Raw genomic sequence first — 22,718 nt, 5'->3', positions numbered from 1 at the left:
AAGCTGCCTTCTCGAGCCGCTCCAGTGAAGAGAACATGATAGAGTGCCCTCTATGAAACCCTTCCAGAAGAGAATAGAGTGGAGGAAAAGGCCCTCCAGGGTGTAGTCTAGTGGCAAAAACATGATAAAAGTCACTACAGGGTTCCCATCTAGCAGAGAAAACTTTGTTAAGTGTTCTCTGGAGTGTATTTCATACAGGGGGGGATCTTAAAGTGCCCTGTATTTTTCAAGTAGAGAGAAATGTGATAATTTGACGTCCTGAAGGGCCTGATAAAGACATGATATAAAGGCCTGTAAGCTGCCCTTCTAATTGAGAAGACATGGTGAAGAGCCCTATTAGAGACCCTTTCAAAAGGTGACAAACCGTCCTCCATGATGCCCTCCCAGTGAAGAAATGTAATAAAGCTCCCTCTTTTGGACCATTGAGGGAAAGAACTGCAATGAATTTCCATCAAAGTTAACCTCTCAATAGGAGTGTGTGTCAGTGTGTGTATAAATAAGTTAATAACTAATCTCCCCTTTTAGCTTACAGAGAAACAAGTTTTACTGACCCTTTACTGTTAAATATTTCAAATTGAGATATGTTTATGGCAATGAGTAGCTTACAGTAGGGAAATGTGGAGTCTTGTCTGAAATGTGCAGTGTCTGCAGCAGCTCATTTAAAGGCAGGCAGTTCAGCAGCAGGTGAGACTTTGTGACTCACACAGGTAGGAAATGCAAATTAGATCAGTTAGAGCTGCTCTCCACCTTCCCTTTGTATCACTCTCTTTCAATCCTCACTGCCATTTGCATCCAAGCAGGGAAACAAATACATTTCCTCATGACTTGAGCTGTGAGACTCAACTTCAAACCATCAAAATGGTAAAGTACATTTAGAATTTTTGTCACTTTATGGTTTTTATTCCGACAGCTTTGGGTGGAGTTAAAAGGAAGTGAGCGGATGTTGTCGAAGGCAGAGTTTTAGTGCTGTGGCAACTAAATCCTTTTAAACCTTCTGTGTTGTTAATTATATTTCAGTGTTGTTTTCAGAATGGAGGAGATAAAGGCAAACAGAAAAAAAGAATACAGTCAACTAGTGTTTGCAGATAACCCCAAAGTAAACATACCTGGAGGCAGTAATGTGCTTTACTCTGGAGTCAAGTTTCCTGTAAAACACACTGTTGTGTTTGTTTTTTATTCTCCATAGAAAGCTGTTCATTGGTTCACTATAGTCAAACATTCTAGATTTCAATCTAGTGCAGGATTTTGAACTGCAGTTGATACAGCTGTAATGTTGTTGGGCACATTAGTCCTTGCTTATTTTTTAAGTTTCCAGACGTTTTGGGTCCAATATAGATGAACTACATTATGTTTTTATATAAAATGCTGCGTTTAAACACTGTGCAGGAATCATATATTTGGAAAGCAAAAATATTTACATTTTCATTGTTTCAGGAAAACTAAAACAGTGTTCTTTTACATAACATGTAAAAGCTTAAATTTTAGCTTTTAGTTGTGTTAAAACTACAGTCTTTGTCATAATGTATTTTTATAACAGATGGCGACGCTGCAGTTTGGGGGGTGCAGGGATTCACTCAGAAATGCTGTTGAGTATCAGTGTGTTAAGTTAAATGAAGTAAAATATAAAGTTTTCCAAAACAAAATAAGACCAAAACTCAGGGTCTCTAATCTCAGATGTTGTTTCTTTTCTTGAATATATAGTTTAAAGCTACCTCATGTGTTGTGTGTAAGTTTCCCAAGTTTCTCACTGGTGCTCCATGAAGTAATTCCAGCAAGTTGAAGAAAGTGAAATGAGAGGGGGGAAATACATTTTACTTTATTTCAAAGTGAGAAAGTCTGAATATAACCTTCCCTATCTCTTTGGTCTACACCACATACTCACTCTTTTTTGTAAAGGATAGCCAGGTAGAAGTCTTGGAGGGAATGTTGGCCTCTCACAACCTTTTTTTATGCTGGTCTGATGAATGTTCATTTTCTCTTCATCATTAAAAACAAACAGATACAATGTTGTGCTATTGGAGGAAGGCAAGATCCACTGGTGATGTGTGAAACCAAAACTAGTGAGGAAAAGATAGAAGAGAGTGATAACACTACGTTTCCTCTTACTAGCCTGTGGTTTTGGTGAAAAAAAACATCCAGTAAGCAACACTTCTAGGTCATTTATTTATGGAATAAGTTTACACACAGTTTTGATATCTTATTAAATTATATAGCTTTGAATCCTACAATAATAGCTGATTATAATACACGGTCTAATATTTTTTTTCTCAGGAAACCAAATAATATTTGTATTGTCTGAATAGTGAATCATTTGAATGATGTTCAGTTCATCTTGTCCTTGTTTGCATCAGATTTCACTTCATGTTCACAAAACTTTTTCCTTTTTCCTCTTGTTGGTCTCTACGGTCACTGACAACCCTTTTCAACTGAGACATGTAGAGTTCAGCTGTACAGGTGTTCATAAACTTTACCATTAGAGAGAAATTACAACAGGTACAAGCTCAGGACTGAGGTTTACAGAAAGCAGAACATTGTCACTGTTACATGATCAGACCCTAAAAAACTGATATTTCTGGAGTTGTGCATTAATGCTCATGAATAGCAGAACAGTAAAAGGGTTATCTTGGTACTTTTCATCACCTGCTCTTCATTTAACAGTGAAGATACTGTTTTCTGTTCATTTGTGTGGCAGTGTGAGAGACAGAAACTCCTCCGTCAGTGCCCCCGTCTCTTCTTTACTTCCTGACAATAATGGTTTGCTTTACATCTACACTTCCTCTACCGCCGCCAAGCACTGTGGGGAAAAAACAGATACTGTCGTTCAACTTCCTGATTCCACCTGATGAGCATGTTTGTCTCCCCCTCCTCCTGCTAACCTCAGACAGATACCTACTGATTAACTCTTTATGAAGCTCTTACTAATGAATGCATTTCTGTCTACAAACTATGATGAATAGAAAGTTGCCAGCAAACTAAAGCTTCCAAAAAATGGAGTGGAGTAAAATCCTCCAGGATTTCCTCTGAATTGTGACAGACTTAAAGTTTAAAGTACCTTTGTATCATTTTCTAAAAACACATGGGTTTCTTTTTGTATATATATTTATGTAGTGAATTGATCAATTTACATTCATTAACACATAATATGTTCTCATGTTACTAAGTGGCACTGTAAGGTTTCTCTTTGTGAACCATTTAAGGTCGTTTCCTGCTTTAAGAAGCTACATATCAGTGTTCTGGTTGCAGATGTGCTCTGGGTACTTTTTGCATTAAATAAAGCCCTATTGTGCATCCTGTTGACCTCTCTTCTGAAACACCCACTGACTCAGATGTGATGTTGAAGCTTAGAGATAACCAAAAATAAATGATTACTTCGTCTGTGAGCAGTTAGGTTGATGTTGTGGATGTTAAATCTCTGAAACTTCTGTTTTTCAGAACTTCTTTGGAAAACTTAAAAACCTGTAAGTATTGTGGTCACTTGAGAAACATTATCAGTTGTGCTTTTATTGAGGTTTATGTTATCTTACCTCTGTTTTCTTGGTAAAACACAGTGGACCTCCGGCTCCCCCGAGAAGGACAGGTGAGATTTGAACACACTGAGGAAGTAGCGATTGAATATTTCCTGTCTTTGTTTCTATTATGGATAATACATAATTAACTTATTTTTCAATCTTTGTGTTTAAGATGATAATGCTGGATGGCCACAGGGCGAGTTTGTAAGTCACAAGTTTCTGCATTTTTACTCCTTTAACTTTTATCAAAAACATATCAAAAGGTGCTATAAAGGTATTTCTTTGAATTTATCCATCTCAGTATTACGCGATAGTTGTCATATTTCGTGAACTGTATTTAATCCTTTCGTCAACAAGCTTGTTTTCACTTGACCTTTCTTTTCAAAATGTGTTTCATTACTTATTTATTTTATTTACTTAATTCCCTTTACCTAAAAATAAAATTAACTACCACAGCCTCTAAAGTAATCGGTCTCCCCACACCAAACCTCACAGACTTAAACAACAGGGCCATCAGATGCATCGCAACCTCAATAGAACAGGACATCACACATCCACTAAACACCTACCTCATCCCACTCCCCTCAGGTTGCTGGTATAGGGTACCAAGGTGTACAGTAGAAGGGCTCGCCTTGGCAAGAGCCTGATCCACGCCTTCTAGAGGGACCCTGAACAACAGGCCTCGCTGAATAACACCATATTTCTGTTTGAGTGTTGATGCCTTTGTGGATAGTTTGTTTAGTAGAGTTGAGCAATGTATGATTTTCGTGAATGTCTTTGTCTATGTCTATGTCTGTGGAAACGCAGAGGGTGCTGTGAAAAAGAATTTCCCCAAGGGACAATAAAATCTAAATTCTAAAGTCTAAAGAAATGCAATAATTCAATATTGAATAATAGGTACAGGTGAGAAAGAGTAAGTCAGTTTAAAAATTACACAGTATCTGAATTATCAATGATTAACTATACTAGTTTGGTTTGAAGTGTCACCTCTAGAGTTAGTCAGTGCAGAGAGGCTGCAACTTGCATTAAAGTATTAACAGACAGAGCCCAGTAAGGCTGATTAGCTTGCAATGTAAAGGTCAAGCTGTGCTGACAGTTAGGCGAAACCAACAAAACAACTCTGAAAAAGTAAGAGCTGGCTCGACAAGGACTAAGGACCAAGCAGGAACCGTCGGGAACCACATATCAAATAAAAAACAGAAATCAATACTTGACACACTACAGAAATATGTCGTTCATTGCGCCATCGAAGTCCCGTATGCAAAGGGAGTCTTCATTTAGTGTCCATAATTATGCCTATCTATAATGGACCAGTAAGGGGCGCTAATGCTACAGACTAATCAAATTTGCAGTCTTGCCATAAAGCTACCTTATACATGTTGCAAGCATAGGTTGCAAGTAGAGAGACATGTTCATATTAAATATACTTTATTTCAGACTCATAGGTCAATATCATCATAAAAAGGTTTAAAAAACTAGAAATGAATAATAACAGATACAATACATGCTCAGCAATACCTACAGTTTATCATCATGGTTAAAACATAAAAATACACTGGAACAAATTTCCAGTGTTTCCAGAAACAAGAAAATACCCTGTGTCACTTAATGTGAGCTAAGTAAGCTCCCTTAAAATGTTATTATTTGAATCAACAAGACAACACATGTATACATATTTCTCAGCACAGCATGAAATACAGGGACATTGTTAGAAACAAACATAAAGCTTGCACCCGTCCATCTTGGTACAGAAAAAATCTATATGCAACATTATATACGACCTGAAGCTTTCTCATTTTAGCTCTACTGTAACTGCACCACACAGGTGAGCAGTATAAAGAGGAGTACAGTAAGCTCTAAAAAGCTCTTTTTTAACATTATCTGTGCACATTCAAAATGTACGTTACAGCATTAATATTGCAATGATGTGTCTTTATTGTTAAGAAGTAGCCAATTCTTCATTTCTTTCAAGCATTTTATTTCTATATAGCCTAATTCTTTAGACGAAGAAGTGCTTACTAATTTGATTACCTCAGGTTGGTTGGATGAGGCTCTGAGTCTTGTTACATGTGGTTTAATTTTACACACACTTTCATACTAATAAGTTTCCATACCCCTATGGCTAACTATTTAATGGTTGCAACTTTTCCAACTTATGTTTTTTACTGCAGGATGATGAGGAGGACGGCGGCATGTATGAAGCACCTCCCTGTGAGCGTCCCCCAGTGAAAGTCGCACAGAGACAAGAGGAGGAAAACGTTTATCTCGGTAACAGCTCTGCACTCATTTCTGCAGATAGGGTTAGCTTTAGCAGCATAAAACACAGTTAAGTACTATTACATCTGGCAATATAAAACTCTCAGCAACTACCCCTAAAATTCTGTGACTTGATGCAACTTTTTGCAGACACAACATCCAACCCTGCTGTACCACAGAGGCAGGTTGCTCCTCCACCCAGACCAGGCAAACCTTTGGTGACAAAAACTCAAATGTCCTGGATGTCTGATTCGGTCTGTGTCTGAATCTGTTAATACATTTAGAAGCAATCTTAAAAATAATCAGAGTTAAATCACCTTCCCTCTGTCATACAGAAACCTCAACAGCGTGCAGACCAGTTCAACTTTGATTCCAAAATAAAGAATCGTGAGTCTTTCATCATGTTTATTTGCATCTATACAGACAGCTGTTCATTTACACTTTGACCCAAATCTCTTCTAAACTACTTTGGTTCATGCAACTTAACTTATACCCGCAGCACCTGAGATAGACCGAACTGAGAAGCCTGGGAGAAAGAAGATTATGCCTCCACCACCTGTACGTCCATCACCTGCTCTGGTTCCTGTTTCCAACACTGAGGAAGGTACAGGCAATCAGTTCTATACACAAACAAGCCTTTCATAGACACAATTCATCAGCCTGTAAATGACTCTTGAGTGAAAAGAAGCTAAATGTCTTGATGGAATGATATGGCACCCTGTGTGCAATTTACTGAAATACAGTCAATTGATAAAACCACTGACAAAGATCACCCTATTGCACAGTCAAGAAAAAAATGTTTCCAGCTGAAACTACTTTGAAAAAATGAATGAATACAAGGAGTTACAGTTAAACAGAGATTGAAGCTGTGACTTAAACCATTAGTGCCACCTAGTGTAGTACTGCTGAGCTGCACTTTTATTAGAAACTGATTTAAAAAACAGAATAGTTACATACTCCTTAACAGAATAATACTTGCAGATACATTAATACTGTTTGGCTTTGCAAGGTTGTCCAAAGCAAGAGGTCAATGGTCATGAGGGAACTTTCTCTGAGTCACAGCTTGAGCCCTTAAACCATCTAAGTATGGAGGTAACAGTCTCAGATGTTTGTCCGCATGCACTGTTAGGCAAGGCAAGGCAAGGCAGCTTTATTTGTATAGCGCATTTCATACACGAGGGCAACTCAATGTGCTTTACATTAAAACATTAAAAGCATTGGAGACATTCAGACAGGCATAAAAGAACATAATTAAAATGACAAATATAATAAAACAGAAAAGAAAAGGAAAATTAGAAACATATTAAAAGTTACATTAAAATTTTAATTTAAAGTGTGTTAAAATTAGCTGAGATAGGAAGGCAGTGGCAAATAAAAAGGTCTAAATCTTTTGTTTAAAAGAGGTGAGAGTTGGAGCAGACCTACAGCTTTCAGGGAGTGTGTTCCAGATATGTGGTGCATAATGACTGAACGCTGCTTCACCATGTTTCGTTCTGACTCTAGGGACTGAAAGCAGACCAGTACCTGATGACCTCAGAGGTCGAGGTGGTTCATAAAGTAGTAGCAGATCAGCAATGTATTTTGGGCCTAAACCATTTAATGCTTTATAAACAATCAGCAGAAATTGAAAGTCTAACTTTGACACAATCTGTAGTCTCTTATCAACACTTGGCTGCGCTTATCTGTCTGTCACGTCATGAGGCCCATTTGATACCACAACAACTCAGATCACTGCCAGTGTTTTTTGTCTGGTTTACAGATGTGTATCTGGATCCTAATGAAGAACAGGCAAGTGTAACTCATGCTCATGCACTTAATTTTCTCCCCTTTTGTTAGATAGGTCACACTAAGAAGCACTAATATGCACCTATGATTTATATCGATGATAATATTAGTCATTTTGTGTTTCAGGAGGAAAATGATGACGTGTATTTGGATCCTACACCTGGTAGGTTCATCACTCTTTATAAGAATGAGCTCTAACATGTTATGGTACTTTTAGTGTGCTTTAATAGAGCTCTGAAAGACAGCCAGATTACATTTCCTGATTATTTCAGATCAAACAAAGATGATAATTTCCTTATTTCCACTTTATTTCCACTCCTCAGCTTGCTCTCCTCCCCCTCGTGCACCCATGAGAATGCATCCACCTCCCAAGACAGGACTTGTACCTGCTTCTGTACCAGTGTAAGTGCACCTCATCCTCTATCTACAGCATATATGCAAGCATCTACCTACATACTGTGAGTGTGACACAGTGATTCACACTAACCTTAGGTAACCTGTATTCTAATCTGTCTGTGCCCTCATATTCCACATTAATCATGCTTCATGTGACAGTAATGCGGTTGTGTTTCTGCAGCAAAATGCAAATGTGCACAGTACAGCTGTGGCATTAAACAGTAAAGTCCAATAACAATGAACCTTCCTTCTGTCTGCAGGATGAAGCCTCCAGTTCCTAGAGCCAAGTCTGTGAGTGTCTATTCATCTCAGTGCTTATCAGTTTCTTATGCTAATCTCTGTCCTCATTTAAAGGAAGATTTGGGCTGGATTAGAAATCAAAGTATTCATTCTTACTCAGTATTTCTATTTCCTACATGGAAAAATTAAGCTTTCTGAATCAGAATGACACAGCAGTAACTTAGACTCCTTCTGTTTCAGAGTTCATTTTTCCCTTCCCTAAATGAGGTAAAAACAGGTAACGATCATGTCTTCTTTTCTCATTAAAAAGAGATCAAATGCCACATGCAACATCAATTATTTAACCAGGACACTCAAACAACATATCTTGCATGCACAGTTCCTTCAGTTGAAGCAAGGAGATCCACCAACATTAATCCATCTCTGCCTGCAAATCTTAAGGAAGTTAAACCAAGGTAAGATGAGGGAATACAGAGGGACTGTAGTGGGTGTGTTAGACTGATGAAACAGCAGTTTATTAAAGTCATTTTCAGTAAGTCTTTGCAGTTGACCCTGTCTGAAAACGCATTCATACATCACGATTAAATTTGCGTGTAGATTGAGCTTTCCTGTATTTATTTTAGCCCTCCATTGCCAGAATCTAAACCAGTGGGTAAGCAAATACAATTATAAATGATAAATATCATTGAAACATGAAGTTGATCTACTGGCTGTTGCCATATACAAAAAAAGATATATTAAACCTGAGCTCAACAAATGACTTTTGTTTTCTTTGTGTAAGTCTCCTCTGGTGTTGTGAGAACAGCAAAACAATCTGGAACTGAGGTATGGTTTCTAATTTCACAGAAATTTTACATAAATTATTGAGGACCTGCTTACGGTTGATGTTTCTCATATTAAAGGCAAAAGGATGGTTTCTTGGAGACTGCAACAGAAAGCAGGCCGAGGAGCTCCTAATGAGAGTCAACAAGGTAAACCAAGTGGGGTCATGGTTTATTTCATAGTATGAAAATAATCAGTTATTATTTGTTTTGGTTTTTAAAACACAGTTTAGTGGTTTGGTTTCTTTTTCTCAATAAGCAAACACAACAAGGGCCTTAGGTAAGGGTGTTGGATTGGAGTGTTTATGTGCATGTTTTTACTGGCAGTCATTCACGAGTAAAAGCCAAATCTGAGTCAGGCACCTTCAGGGCTTCTCTGTCCACAACTCACTCTGAATATTTTACGGTCTAACAATATGCTCTTAAAAATCTTAATCTATCCTCCAATTTGATATTTCTTTGCAACTCTGCATCTGCCAAGTCCCACCAAAGCTTGACAAGCCATCCCTACCCCTTTTATTTCCTGTTCTTTGTGTCAGTTTCTCCAGTTTTCCTCTTTCTTTTTTTCTTTTTTTTGTAGGATGGTGCCTTTCTCATTCGACAGAGCTCGACCCAGAGCACCAGACAGCCATACACCCTCGCTGTGCTCTACCAGCAGAAAGTGTACAATGTACCCATTCGTTTCCTTGGGGAGGCACGAGGTTATGCCCTTGGAAAAGAGGGCAAGAAAAACGAAGAGGTGGGGGAACATGAGAAAGGTTTAAGAGAGGGGAGCAGGGCATACAGAGAAAGAGAGGGAGGAGATGGAGGAAAAGAGAGCAGGATTTTTGAAGTATTGTAGTTTTATAAGACGGCTTTAGACTTTTTCTAATCTTTCCTTCTCTCTCTCAGATTTTTGTCACCCTCGAGGAGATGATTTCCCACCACAAGAATAACCAGCTGCTTCTGATAGACAGCAGGAGCCAGGCCAAACACACGGCATATTTAACCCACCCTGTACACCTGTGAAACAACACACCGTGTTTTCTATAATGTTGTTTTCCCATGAGTTATATGAGATAGTTGCAAAGTTTGAAAGTTGTCTTCTGTGACCATTTACTTTATACTAATATGGAAAGCACGCTTCCATCTCCTCCCAATTATAAAAATACTGCCTTAATCAAAAACCTACATACATATTGTGCTGTCGGAGCCAAGGCATGCCCAGAAGCACACTCCTTCTGCTAACCAGAGCACATGTTAAACTTGTCTATAAAAGATCCCTCAGGTTAGTACAGTTCACAGCAGAACAGATTCCTGAGTTGATTTAACGTTTAGGAAAAGTTCAATGACTCTTACGTTAGTGCATGTCACGTTCTGTTCTTTCTATACTCTGCTAATCCGGTTAAAGAACAGGAGACACATTTGTCAACAGAGCTGTCAATCATGTCACATGCCCTCTTTTTAACATAAATAAGTAAATGTATCTAAACTTCACTTGCACATAAATCAGGCTGCGAGGGAAGGCATGTTTAAGACAACTCACTGTAGGCTCATGAACTGCTATAGTATCTTAATTTGCAGGTAGAATCATCTCTATTACTTCTCCTGCTCAGTTCTATTCTTAGGGGCAAGTCTAGTAAATGGTGGAGATAACTGTCTCCATCACTCAGCAATTTTCATCTTAGTCACCAGTACAGATTTGATGAGTGTCTGTTCAGAAGTGTAGTGTAGATTAGGTTGATGACTCTCAGTTTGATAACACTGTTTGTTCAACAGTATTTTCTGTGTGATTTTGTAGATACTTTACAATACAGACCAAAAGTCAAACTCCATCTGCTCTACTGTGTTTGGGATTTATTTCTGTGCTGTTTTCTCTAAATCCTCTTATTTATGGGTTGTCAGCAGTGTGTGTGTGTTTATTTGTTTTGAGGATGTGGCATATTATGAAAGGTGGACTATTTAAGTCCTTTAAGTAAACTCCTGTTCTCTACTTGTGACAGATCCTTGTCAATGAGGGTCAGTGTGGTGAGCTCAGGGTTTGTGGTTTTAAGTGGGACACCAGGAGCTGTGTGTGTGTGTGTGTGTGCGTGTGCGTGTGCGTGTGCGTGTGCGTGTGCATGTGTCTAAGCGAGAGAACAGCTTTACTCTGGCCACTGACCAGATGCTGTTGGGTACACCTGCTTCCTGTCAGAGTGAAACCACCGACTCTGTGGCCAAATCGTAAATCCTAACCTGTCACCAATCTACACAGCAGAGTCTTTTTTCTTACCTCTCTGAGAGTGTAAACTTAATTACCCTGTTTTCTTCAAAGAGTTTGATATTGACCTGCATACTGTAAATCCTGGATTTGATTCAGCCTTCAACTATAAGCATAAGCCAAATTATAGTTGTAAGATACCTGAAATAAGTCATTAGAAACAGCTGGTTACAAAGCAAGCATTCTGCTTTTCTGCTCATCACCACACGTTGAACTATTTTATTTTCTCTAGTTTTAATAGATGACTTAATTTTTGCACTCTAAACAACATTTTCACCTTCCTTTGATTTTCTACTGTAGATTTCAGTAGAGACTGAGGTGAAGTCCCAGGTCAGCCATGGTTGTCGTATTTGTATGGGCTGGTGGTGTAAATGAGCGCTGAATAACTTTCTGGAGCCAGTGTCATTTGGCAGGAAGGTGTAAGGCATGTTGTGTATCTAATGCAGGACTACTGCTTAAAAGCAAACATAGCCTCATGTTTATGACCTCATCTGCATTGTAGGACAGACAACAGACAGTACAGATACTAGTCCTGGTTCACGTGTTATCATTTTAAGCTATAAATAATTTTTTGGTGTGTGTGAGATGTTTTGTCTTCATAGAGCTAGTAGACATAAGACAGGATGGGGTAATGAAATGGAAGCGACAATGATTCCTTGTTGAACTTTTCCAATACATGGCTCCAGAAAGCCATCAGATCAACCCAGGTGAGTCTTAAAAACATAGAAAATAAACTGTAGACATACTGCTACTGTTAGGTGGTCAAGTTCACACGCCCTGTGCTTAATAATCTGTATAAATAATTCAAATGTATTTTTAATATATCCAGTTTTTATCCCGAACATGCTATAAGTTTCTGTCAGGTTGTATGTGGTGCAGAAGGTACTTTCTGCACAGTTGAGGATCCCATGGCACTATGAAGAGTAAGTTATCATGTTTATTCTGCTAGAAGAGCCCTGGTGGACTTTGTTCTGCTTCTCCACAGGCAGGGTGGACTTTTCTATCATGTTGAGTAGTAGGCTATATGTCAGGGTCACTGAGGAGTAGACTTTTGCCGCTTATTTTCAATCATGGGGGCATCAACGCTCTGTGTATTGAAAGGCTCAAAGGGCTATAGAGTTATCATATATGTTTATGAAGCACCTTAATCTTTAATTTTGTACAAAAGTAAAGCACACCATAGTAAAAGCTGAGTGTGTGCAATTTTGTTGAAATAATGCAAAGGTGGGGCGCTCGTCACGAGCCCTGATTTCGAAGTTGGTGTAAAGGAAGGGGGAAGGGGTTGTGGCGGAGGGGTACGAACCGCACATCCAAGGCAGCTCTGAGGAAAACAGAAAAATCCTCAAATCGAGAAACGTTTGCGTAGTCATCACTTACTGTATATCAGTGCGGTACTGAGGGACAGCCCAGTATCCTTGCACGGAGCGAGAAGGGGCTGTTTCCTCACAGGACTCAGTAGTAGTTGAAGTGGACTAGTTTTCTCGGCGGAGGTGCGGAGTTTTTGATTCAGGACTGGCGTAGAGGGGCTACTGAATGGGAGCAGTCACTGGATTCGTGTGATACCAACGCAAGCCACCCAGATTACCTTCTACTGCCCATCCTATTTGACTTTTGGGGACGTTTAGGGCACAAACAGAGCAAGACCACCTCTTTTCCTCCTGCTGTCCCCTTCCCCTCTCCTTCCTCGCGGATTCTTCAGAGAGAGAAATCCTGCAGAAATGGCTCAGATACTGCCGATACGATTTCAGGAACATCTGCAGGTAAGCAGACACAGAAAAGCCCTTAAAATAAAATTCACCTTACTTGTTTTTGTATAGACCGTCACCCGTGGAGATCCGCACATACTCAGCACATGTCGCATTTAAAGGGAATCTGAAATAGGGCTGCAGGGTGGTGCTCAATATAGCCACAGGCCTAGTTTTCTCCTGCCGGGCAGATGATGACTTGTAAAAATTGACCAGTCAGATCGTATACAGCAGCTCCAATGCGGACCCGGCGTGAAGTGTGTGTGTGTGTGTGTGAGCACAACGCAGTTTTCTCCCTTCAAGTGTAAAAACGCTGCTGTCATTTTCAATCCGCGCTTATTCCAACTGCGGTGTTTGGACACTTTTTTGTTGCAGGCGACTGAGCTCAGCTGTTGGTGCTTACATTGTAACTGAGACCTGACTGGCACTTGCACTCAGGCTTTTGTGGCTACCATGTTGTTGTTATGTCCTGGAGTAGCATATTCCCACTATGTAACCTTCAACAACAACACGGTCCAGTATGTGCAAGTGTCCAGTTCCTAAAAAGAACTGGATTAAATCTTCATAATAAATTGATAATGTAATAATTATGTGAGGTTTTCAGGCAGTATGCTTTTGGAAGGTTATAGGCAGTGGAGTCATGTAATTTACATTGCTAACCATTTGAAAAATCCAGAAAGCTGCATTAGTAAAAAAAAGAATAGTACCATCTAAGTACTGCAACATCCAGAATCCCACATGAAGTTCAGTTTCATATTACAGCACCAGCATTTTATTGATCTAATGTGCCTCCCTGCTCTACCTCTGCTGTTCTCATACCAGAAGAGCATCTGTGCAGTTTCAAAATGATCAACATGACAGAGTAGCAAAGGCCATCTAGTCTCTGGTTGCCAGTCTCTTCTGTTGAAAAAAAACAACAACACAAAATGCCCCTTCATTATCTGGGACAAAAAGAAAACAAACAGCTAGTTATTTGGGCGTCTGTGGAGGAACTATTTTCACCATGACCCCCCTTTTCCCCTCTGCTTTGGACTTTGATAATGGTTGTCCCATAGCAGCGCCAGTTCTGGGTGTCTTGCAGCCAAAAGAGAAACTTCTGTGACGCACCCCTCCACCTCCCCTCCTCTGTAGCTTGTTGTTATGGTAACAGCAGGCAGTGAAATGGCCTTTCACTAAAGCACAGGGCCCCCACCCCCTCTCTTCCTCTGGCCAGTAGCCCCACTTTCGTCAGCCAAAGATCCTTTATTCACCAAAAAACTCTGCTAGCCAAGGGAGCTTGCAAGCCAGCAGGCTCCTCTCCTCCCTGATAGGACTGGTACACGGTTGCTCAATGATGGAGGGCAGTCAGTACCTGGCAACGTCTGGGTATTAAGTTCAAATGGCTCTCAGCAGTGCATACCTTTCCCTTATACATCTCCTAAGTAAATCTTTGCCTTGAGACAGTGATAAACAGCAGACGGCTTTACGTTCCACCTCTACCGTGAAATCTTAGTTCTGCCCCACTCATATCCCTCAGTGAATCTAGGTGGCTCCAGCAGAGTGAAAAATGCTTGGAATTTGCAAACCCAGGACTTTGGGCCTCAAGTTGTTTAGCTTTTTTTTTTCTTCTTGGCCTAGTATTTACAGCTCAGTGTCTGCAGTCTGGTCCGGGGGTTCAGGAGTGAAACTTGGACCTAGATTTATGATGAGATGCCAGCCTGTTGAACTTGCGGTCGAAGGAAATAAAGAGCCAAACTAATTCTACAGCTATCTCAGTTATTCTGCTCAGATAAGAGAAAGAGATACCTTAGACAGTCCTGATCCCATGTTTTTCCTTTGTTATACTGATTCTATACCCTGGGACAAAACAATAACAAATATTACTAATATTCGAAAGCTTTTGGCCTTAAACCTTACCCTGAATTGATTTGATATTATATGTGCTTTTTTTCTTAAATGACCTGAATCTGTACCCTGAAGAAACCTGTCCTAAAACAAGTTGAGAACCAATAACAAGCTAAGCTAATGTTTGCTTCAGCTCTGCTAGCAGTCTCCCCCGGAGTCTTGTGTGCGCCAAAGAGTGCTGAAGACACATTTATTTATTTATTCTACATTAAACTTCTTTATTTCTTCCTTTTAACTACTTGTAATTATCTCAACTTAAAAATGGCAGCCCTAAAATGTGTGTTAAGAACACTTACATTTTGCTAGCTTTGACTAATGTTGCTAGGAATACACTAACTACAATATTAGCCAGCAGTGTTTTTATTTGCCATTTTAAAAGAATAGTTTCTTGGGGCTGATGTATCTCATATTGTTGATGTGTAAGGCTACTGTATTGATGATGAGTAAAGATCAATGTGTTTTGGAGGGCTAGGAAATTATGCCATTAGATCTGTACATTGGTTCAAGTATTTGCGACTACTAGATAGCCCATTTTATCAAGTAGCAGAAGCATTTTTGCTGCTTTGAGTCTTTGTAGAGCACTTTGATTGAAAGGGCTCTATTATTATTATTATTATTAGTAGTATTATTATTATGACTATAATCTGCGGGGTAAAGTCTCTGTTCATCAGTACACTTCACCTCCCTTACTTGTTTAACTTGTATGATTTATAAACCAAGGTCAACAACAGTTTCAGTGTGCGTCATAAATTGACAAACGTGTACAGTTAAAATGCGTGCTGCATCACTGGAGCCTCCACACTGTTTTCAGTGGTGTGGCTCATATGGTTGCACGATGAAGGAAGACAAGGACAGAGACTGCTGTGTTGAATAATGAAAGTGTTAAAGTGAGAGTCATTTGCAGCGTGTGTGGCTCTGCTGTAGGCTGTCAGTGCAGTGGCCTACGTATTGTAGCAGCTTGTGTAAGTGCAAAAATGTCCTGCAGCTCAAAGCGTCTGGTCATTGTCGTGTTGAGCTGCGTTAGGAGAGCCAAACCTGCAGCTCTGCGGCTGTTTACAGCATCCTGATGTGCTGCTGTATCTGTGCTGATGAAATGATGGTCAACAATTGGGAGTGATGGACAGATGAGGTAAGCAGGCCCTATTTGAGTCCAGCAAATCACATCAGGAGCAGGAAGCAGGCTGACAGAACAGTGTAACTCAGTCCAACAGCACACATCTGTGACTGCAGCAGTGGCTGGTAGCGATGAGGATGAGTGTCTGCGTTCAGTCACCAAAACTTCATCATGAATGCACTGAAAGAGCGGTCATTCACACATACAATACGCACATTGTGTTTCTCTGTCATGTTCAATGACTCACAAACTGATAACCGTTACAAAATTTAGGACAACTGGCTCGGGGCTGAAACTAGTGGTTAGTTTAATGAACGAAAGATTTACGCATTGCTTTCTGGATCAACCACGTTTTCATCCTTTATTAGAATTCAATAACTTAAAATGAAATAACACAAAATGTCCTTTTAGTAGCCCAAGGTGACACTTTCAGAATTATCTTTTTTTTATTTCAGCTTTGTAAATGCAAAGATATTCAGCTTAGCGTCAAGCTTAAAATAGGAAAGCATGGCATTTTTAAAAATGGGAGTTGTAATTCAATTATAATTTTAAAATTAGCTTTAAAATGTTTAAGTTAGATTCCTACATTTTTTCAATACTTGCTGCAGAAATGTCTGTTGTTTTATGTGATAATTAAACCAAATAGTGAGAGAGCTGAAGGATGCAAAACTTTTGCAAAGCAGAGGGAACTTGCAGGGTTTGGTGATAATTGACAGAGGGTTGTTCACAAAAAGCAACCCCGTCGACATTTGACTCAAATCTCATTTTCATAATTACCTTTACCTCCCAACCTGTAGGCTAAATACCTAGCCTATACCACTGTAGGCTAAATACCTAGCCTATACCACTTTTCGATTTTGATCATACATATGAGGAAATTAACCCTGGTTTCTTTATTTCTGTCCTTGTGCTGTACACAGAAATATGCATAATGGCAAAGCTGAACAAACAAGGGCAACAAATACACAGGAGTATTGTTTATATAACGTGAAAAAACAGTGTCTTAGATCAAATACAGTTGAAGAATAAATGAAAAAAAAAATACAAATCGGTACAGAAGTGTAAAGTATTTAAATATTTGTATATCTGATATCATACATTGTGTGTAGTAGCAACACTTGCATGTGTTTTGCTGCATTCCCCAGTTTTAAGTGTGTGTGTGTGTGTGGGTGTGAGTGAGTGAGTGTGAGAGAGAGAATCTTCTCTTAAACCTAAAACCCTCAGCTGATGATGCGACGTGTCAGTGTCTCAGTGGAGCATCCACCCAGTCTATGACTCACCAAATACCGTCAGCGCTGTATCATCAGTGAATCTTTAGTTATTGTTGTATCAAAGCTGTTTCTGTGATCATCTCAGCTGTTAGGGAAGAGGACTTCCAGGAGTCTGTTTGGGGCCTGAAGATGTATGACTTGAGGTTGTAGTTGAGGTGTGATTTCAGTCTGGAATGTTCCACGAAGACGGATTGCGGGTATGGTTTTTCTTCCGGTGACTCAGTTGCCCCTCCCTGAACCGTAAATTGCCAAAGGCCTGTGTTCCTGGAACGGCACAGCACAGACCCAGCTCCTCTTCCTCCCCTCTAATAAAAGGTGCATTTATCAGTGCAACCTCATCTTCAAACTGGTTCTCTCCTCTTACATCCTCCCTTCCTTTTTGCTTTCAGGAGGATGCTGGTCTGTGTCTTCAGCTCCCCCTTTCACTCCTTCCTTATCCTCTCCCTCTGTTATCTTTATGGTGCTCTCCCTCCCTTCTTCTCACAGACATGGTTTGGCTGTCTTGAGGAGATGCAGCATATGGCTTCAATCCTCCCTCAGGTCATGTCAGGCTTTAAAGACGCCTCTCACTTTTACGTCTGCATTGCATTATAAAAAACAGTTATCAGGATAAATGCAAATACATTCTCTGATGGTGATATGCATCCTGACATGTCAGATTATGCAAAGGCATATGTTAAACAACCTGAATGTGCAGGGCTGCAACTGGCTTTTGTTTTGACTATTGATTAATCTGCCAATAATTTTCCAGAGCAAAGGGCAGATTATAACAATATTTTGTTTATTTTGTGCAAGAGCAATACTCAAATATTCAACATATTCAGTTTAAAAAACGACCAAGAAGAAAGCAGAATTATTTCAATTTCAGGGTCTTAAAGGAGATATTTTTGTGTCTCTAATTAAGAAACACTAAGCCAATTCTCTAAATAATTGCTGATACTATTATACATTTTTTGAAAATAAAGCATCAGTTTTAGCTTCAAACTGCTGTTTCAAAGACAAAAATTGTGTTCTGCAGTGCATGACAAAAACTCGTCATGTGTAAAACACAAAAAAACAACATATTTTGTTGTTTAAGATTTGGCCCCCCGCAAAACCATCTGTTAAAAGTGAAGATATTATAATATTAAGGCTTCATTTATTGCTGCTGAACATAAGGGTGAGTTGAGGGTGGAGCTTGTGGGCCATAAAACCAAAACAATGTGCTAAAAGAGGATAAAAAGCTTCATAAATCTCAGAGGAGCAGCAGGGTTCAGAGTTTGTTCTCTGTGGGCTTTATCTCTGAAAGTAACTTCTTTTACGTAAAATATATTCATGGTAGGCATGTTTGATTAAGAAATAATCAGTGCATCTTAGAATTTAACTCCAGAACCACCTCAGATTAAGTTCAGTTTAAGATTTCTGACTGCATTTTCTTGGGTACAAACAGTTATAGAACTTCACTTGCTTGAAAAACAGCCCCTCTCATTGAACCCCCCCTCCTCTGTTCACCACCGACTGCTGTGACATCCTTCCTGTTTTGCAGACGACATGATTTAAATGTCTCAGCGGTTGGGATTTGTTGTCCTGCTCCTCCAGCCAACAGCGAGATAGTGCAGTCCTTGTGATGAGCGTAAGGATTCCTTTCCGCTTGCCTCAGACTGCATAATGCAGTCAGTTCAGTCATCAGAGGGAGAGTGCGTGTTCTGCTCCGTCCGCTCACTTCACTGTCACTCTGACAATGTGCACAATAATTCCTCTGTTCAGCAGCCGCTAACCTTGCTGTAGTGTTTCATGTTTGTTAGTTCTGCTTAGATTTGACACAGCAGAAATTGACATCAGCTTGATCTTTTTGGTGTTCTTGTTTCCTCCTGGGACTTCTTCTCATTAGAAACGTAAATATGCTGAATAATTAATTAAATTGGCTGATGGTGCTACTTTAAGGATTCAAATTTATTCCTGGTTTGTAGAAGTGGATCTCTATAAGGGCTTTTATTTGGTTTTCACTTCACTAACTAGTCAATGCTGAAAAATCTTCTGCAAATTAAACATCCTTACAGCAGATTGCTAACGTACACAATAAATGCAACGAGTGCTGTGCTTCAACCACAGATTTGACTCAAACTATGAAATGCTGTTCCTCTAAGTATCATTGGGATTTAATAACTGTGACATTAGTGACAGCAAAAGTTAAAAACAAATGTCATCCAGCTTCAACCTCAAAAAGTTTCGGTAAACTGCCAAGTTTAAGAGAGAGAATAAAATAAAGCTCTGCAGTGTTAACATCCTGTGCTCCCTGACCTTCTGTTTGGAAACCTTAAAGAACACCCCTGGAAAACTGGAGCAGACCCGCTGCTATTTAAATTGAAACACATTTCTGGTCCTCTTCTTGCTGTTTTTTCCCAAGGCAGGGCAAATGTCAGCTGCTGCCATGTACATTTTCCTCATGTGTGTTTTTTTGTTATGGTGATGGAAGTTTTACTCATATAATGGTCTCTTATGTTGGAATATTCCACCACTAGTCAACATGCAGGAAACTCTTAGCAACCTTAAACTAGTATTTTCCATGTTCTTATTCATTCACCAAGTTTTGGTGCAATCGTCTTTCAAACAGTTAGTTAAATGCAAGTTCATTGCTCGACTTTTCCGATGATTATTAGCTGACACTTTTGATAAACTGCATTTTTTAAGTAGAGAAAGGAACATTAACATGGTCTCTGAACAATTTTACTGAATAGCCTGTTTCAAAGCTTTGGCTATGAAAAAGTCCAACACGAATACTGATGCTGTTTTACGACCCATTTTAATGCCTGTCACTTCTGCTACCTGGTCATCAGATAAAAAGATGCTCCTGAAACAGCTTTGTATTACATTCACTGTGAGATTTTAAAGATAGAGGCTATTTTCGAAACCGCAGTACGTACTGGTTTGGCCAAAATTCAGTATGTTATAAGCAGTAAGTGAACAAGAGCAAAATCTGCAGTATGCCAAAACTACCCGGTATGCGTACTGATTTGGGGAAATGTCACAGTATGCATCGGACCAGTCTGCCTCACATACTGTTCCAGCAATGCACAAACTTGCCCTTCGCTAACATTTTTGCTAACAAATGCGCAACAATGTGTTACACACACTTTGTTGCCATTTATTATTCTGCTATAATATATATAGAATTTATGTAGTGTTCTTTCATGGTCTGTGTATTCTATTGTATCTTCATATCTATAGTGTTTTGTTGTTTTGTGTTACTGAGTGCTGTTAATGTAATGACCAAGCGGCAACCTCCTGTCTAAAAATATGAGTCCATTTCGGAAGTGCTAAAAACTGCAGTTCATCGAGGATCCGCTTGAGGCTGGCTCTGGAAGTACCGGAAACCACATACACACCAATTCAAAGAAGCCGATCTTTACAGCAGAAATAAACATGTTTACAGCCTGGTACAAAACGAGTGCAGTCCGGATAGCTCATTTCTCGATCGGCACACACTGTACGGGGGTTGAAGTTTTTTCTAATGTGGCAATTTCAAAGGTATTGAGATTACGAGTCTTCCAATGAGAGGCACAGCTGACTTGATTGACAGGTGGGAACACTGTAGCTGTTGGCTAGGAGGCTCAAACTCCGCCTCTTTACGTCACAATCGCTCAACAGCAGCAATATGGCTGCTGCCGACGATTAGCCTCAAAACAGCTCTTCGGAAACAGATGGGCGACGCCACGGATACTACGTCCATATTTTATACAGTCTATGGTAATGACACTGTACATGTGAAGGTCCAATTAAAGACATGAGTTGAACATTAGTTAAAGCTGGAGGCTCTGTGTTTTATGCTTTGTTTTGGACCTATGGTAAATCGCCAAGTTAAGACTCAATACAAAGTTATATTTCTTTCTCCAGTTGCAGAACATGGGAGTGAACCCGGCTAACATCGGGTTCAGCTATCTCACCATGGAGTCCGACAAGTTCATCTGCATCAGAGAGAAGGTGGGAGAGCAGAACCAGGTGGTGATCGTGGACATGTCCGACCCCACCAACCCGATCAGGAGGCCGATCTCAGCCGACAGCGCCATCATGAACCCCGCCAGTAAAGTCATAGCCCTGAAAGGTAAGAGTATGTATGTTTAGCCACTCGGCAACATATTCAGGCAGCTGCAACATAACATTATCTGTTAGATGAGAAATACTGTGTTACTGTGAGAAAAAAACAGTGTGCTGCTATTATTAGTGGCTTTGCACCAAATGCTGAGGTTATTATTGTTGGTTTAATTCCCAGAACGAACTCTGCATGGCACAAACTGTTTATTTGTCTTTAGTTTGAACAGATTTAGCCATCTCTAAATTTGCTGTGGGAATGCCACAGTCTTGCAATGACTAATGTTTGAGTCAATGCTGTAAATATGCAGAGTGCACTCAGCCCTATTGCCTGAATGTAGCTAATTGGTTGTGCAGATTGATTTTATGCCACTGAATCTAGCCCTTAGAGCACAAACACAAGCACTGATCAACGTGATTTGCTTATAATGCTTCTCTCTCCCCCTTCCTGCCCTCTGAGGATTTTATGCCCATGTTTGCCCCCCTTCCCTGTGGTCTATCTTTGTCTCCTCCCTCTTACCTGATTGACACTTTGCTTTTTCTCCCATTTTGCTTTCTGCCTTTTCTCAGACGGTGAGTTACTTTCTGTCTGTCTACCCGTCTGCAGATCTGTTGTGATGACACAGTAGCCATGTCTCTCTCATAAAAGCTTCCCACATTACCATCTCAAGTAGGCGGAGCTATTTTGACCAAACTGTTCTGAAATGACTTCTACTGACATGATATATCCACACACACCTACTCCTATAACCTGCTGGCACATAACCTACTTTTATGGGAACTATACATGTGTAAGCATGACTCGTTGTATGGTATGTATCATCAGATATCACACTCTGAAAAGAGCACTCTGCTCTGAGCGTGTGCAGACAGCCATATCACATCTTTTTGCTGAATAAGGGAGAACTGAAGTTTTCTGGTGGTAGTTATTACAACAGCTCCAGTATTCACCTAAATCATCCATTTCACTCAACTGTTTATTTCTATGTTGCTTTATTGGTAAATGGAGGCTGTGTCAGGTTAAATGTGGGTCTATTAATAACGTCCTTAAGCACAGACATTTTTCTGCAAAACTGAAAGTATATCTAAGTTAACTCTTTTAATAATCATGCCTCATTTATATCTGCTCTCTGCAGCCAGAGGTCAGCTGTCAGCAGGTTACTGTGTACAGAGTGAGGCTTTTTCTGTCCTCTGGTGGTATGCAGCTTTTTATTTGCGCAGGTTTGAGGTAAAGGTCGACAGTGGATGTGATTGTAATATTTTTGTGCTGATAACAGTCCTCTTCGCCTTAACCAGTCTTTTCTTTCTTGCTGTGAGTATCCAACAGAACATGTCACCAGCTCTCTCCTCATGTTTTTATTCTCATGTTGTAAATAAAAAGTAGTCCTGT

General features: G+C 39.8%; 2 protein-coding genes across 3 annotated transcripts in view; both read left to right on the top strand.

The window, feature by feature from the left end:
• The first annotated feature begins 777 nt into the window (after positions 1-777).
• On the top strand, positions 778-10,811 carry si:dkeyp-117b11.1 (B-cell linker protein). The gene is made up of 19 exons (XM_034692423.1): positions 778-861; positions 3,433-3,458; positions 3,549-3,577; positions 3,682-3,713; positions 5,681-5,777; positions 5,916-5,983; positions 6,101-6,152; positions 6,265-6,369; positions 7,525-7,553; positions 7,677-7,713; positions 7,874-7,952; positions 8,207-8,237; positions 8,427-8,463; positions 8,566-8,641; positions 8,810-8,838; positions 8,968-9,011; positions 9,089-9,157; positions 9,588-9,746; positions 9,899-10,811. The coding sequence occupies exons 1-19, from the start codon at positions 859-861 to the stop codon at positions 10,013-10,015; spliced, it is 1,119 nt and encodes a 372-aa protein (XP_034548314.1). The 5' UTR covers positions 778-858; the 3' UTR covers positions 10,016-10,811.
• Positions 10,812-12,522: 1,711 nt separating this feature from the next.
• The window catches only part of cltcl1 (clathrin, heavy chain-like 1), a 28,456-nt gene continuing 18,260 nt past the window's right edge, over positions 12,523-22,718 (top strand). The window contains exons 1-3 of one of the 2 annotated variants that reach the window (XM_034692014.1): positions 12,523-13,006; positions 21,134-21,341; positions 21,899-21,901. In XM_034692014.1, the coding sequence (XP_034547905.1) occupies positions 12,965-13,006; positions 21,134-21,341; positions 21,899-21,901 (253 nt within the window). In that variant the 5' untranslated portion in view covers positions 12,523-12,964. The remainder of the gene's footprint in view (positions 13,007-21,133; positions 21,342-21,898; positions 21,902-22,718) is intronic. The other variant, XM_034692015.1, reaches the window with a different exon arrangement.

Source organism: Notolabrus celidotus, chromosome 9 (assembly GCF_009762535.1).
Source record: "Notolabrus celidotus isolate fNotCel1 chromosome 9, fNotCel1.pri, whole genome shotgun sequence".
NCBI classification, from domain to species: Eukaryota; Metazoa; Chordata; class Actinopteri; order Labriformes; family Labridae; genus Notolabrus; species Notolabrus celidotus.
This window is presented reverse-complemented; position numbering and strand designations above follow the sequence as displayed.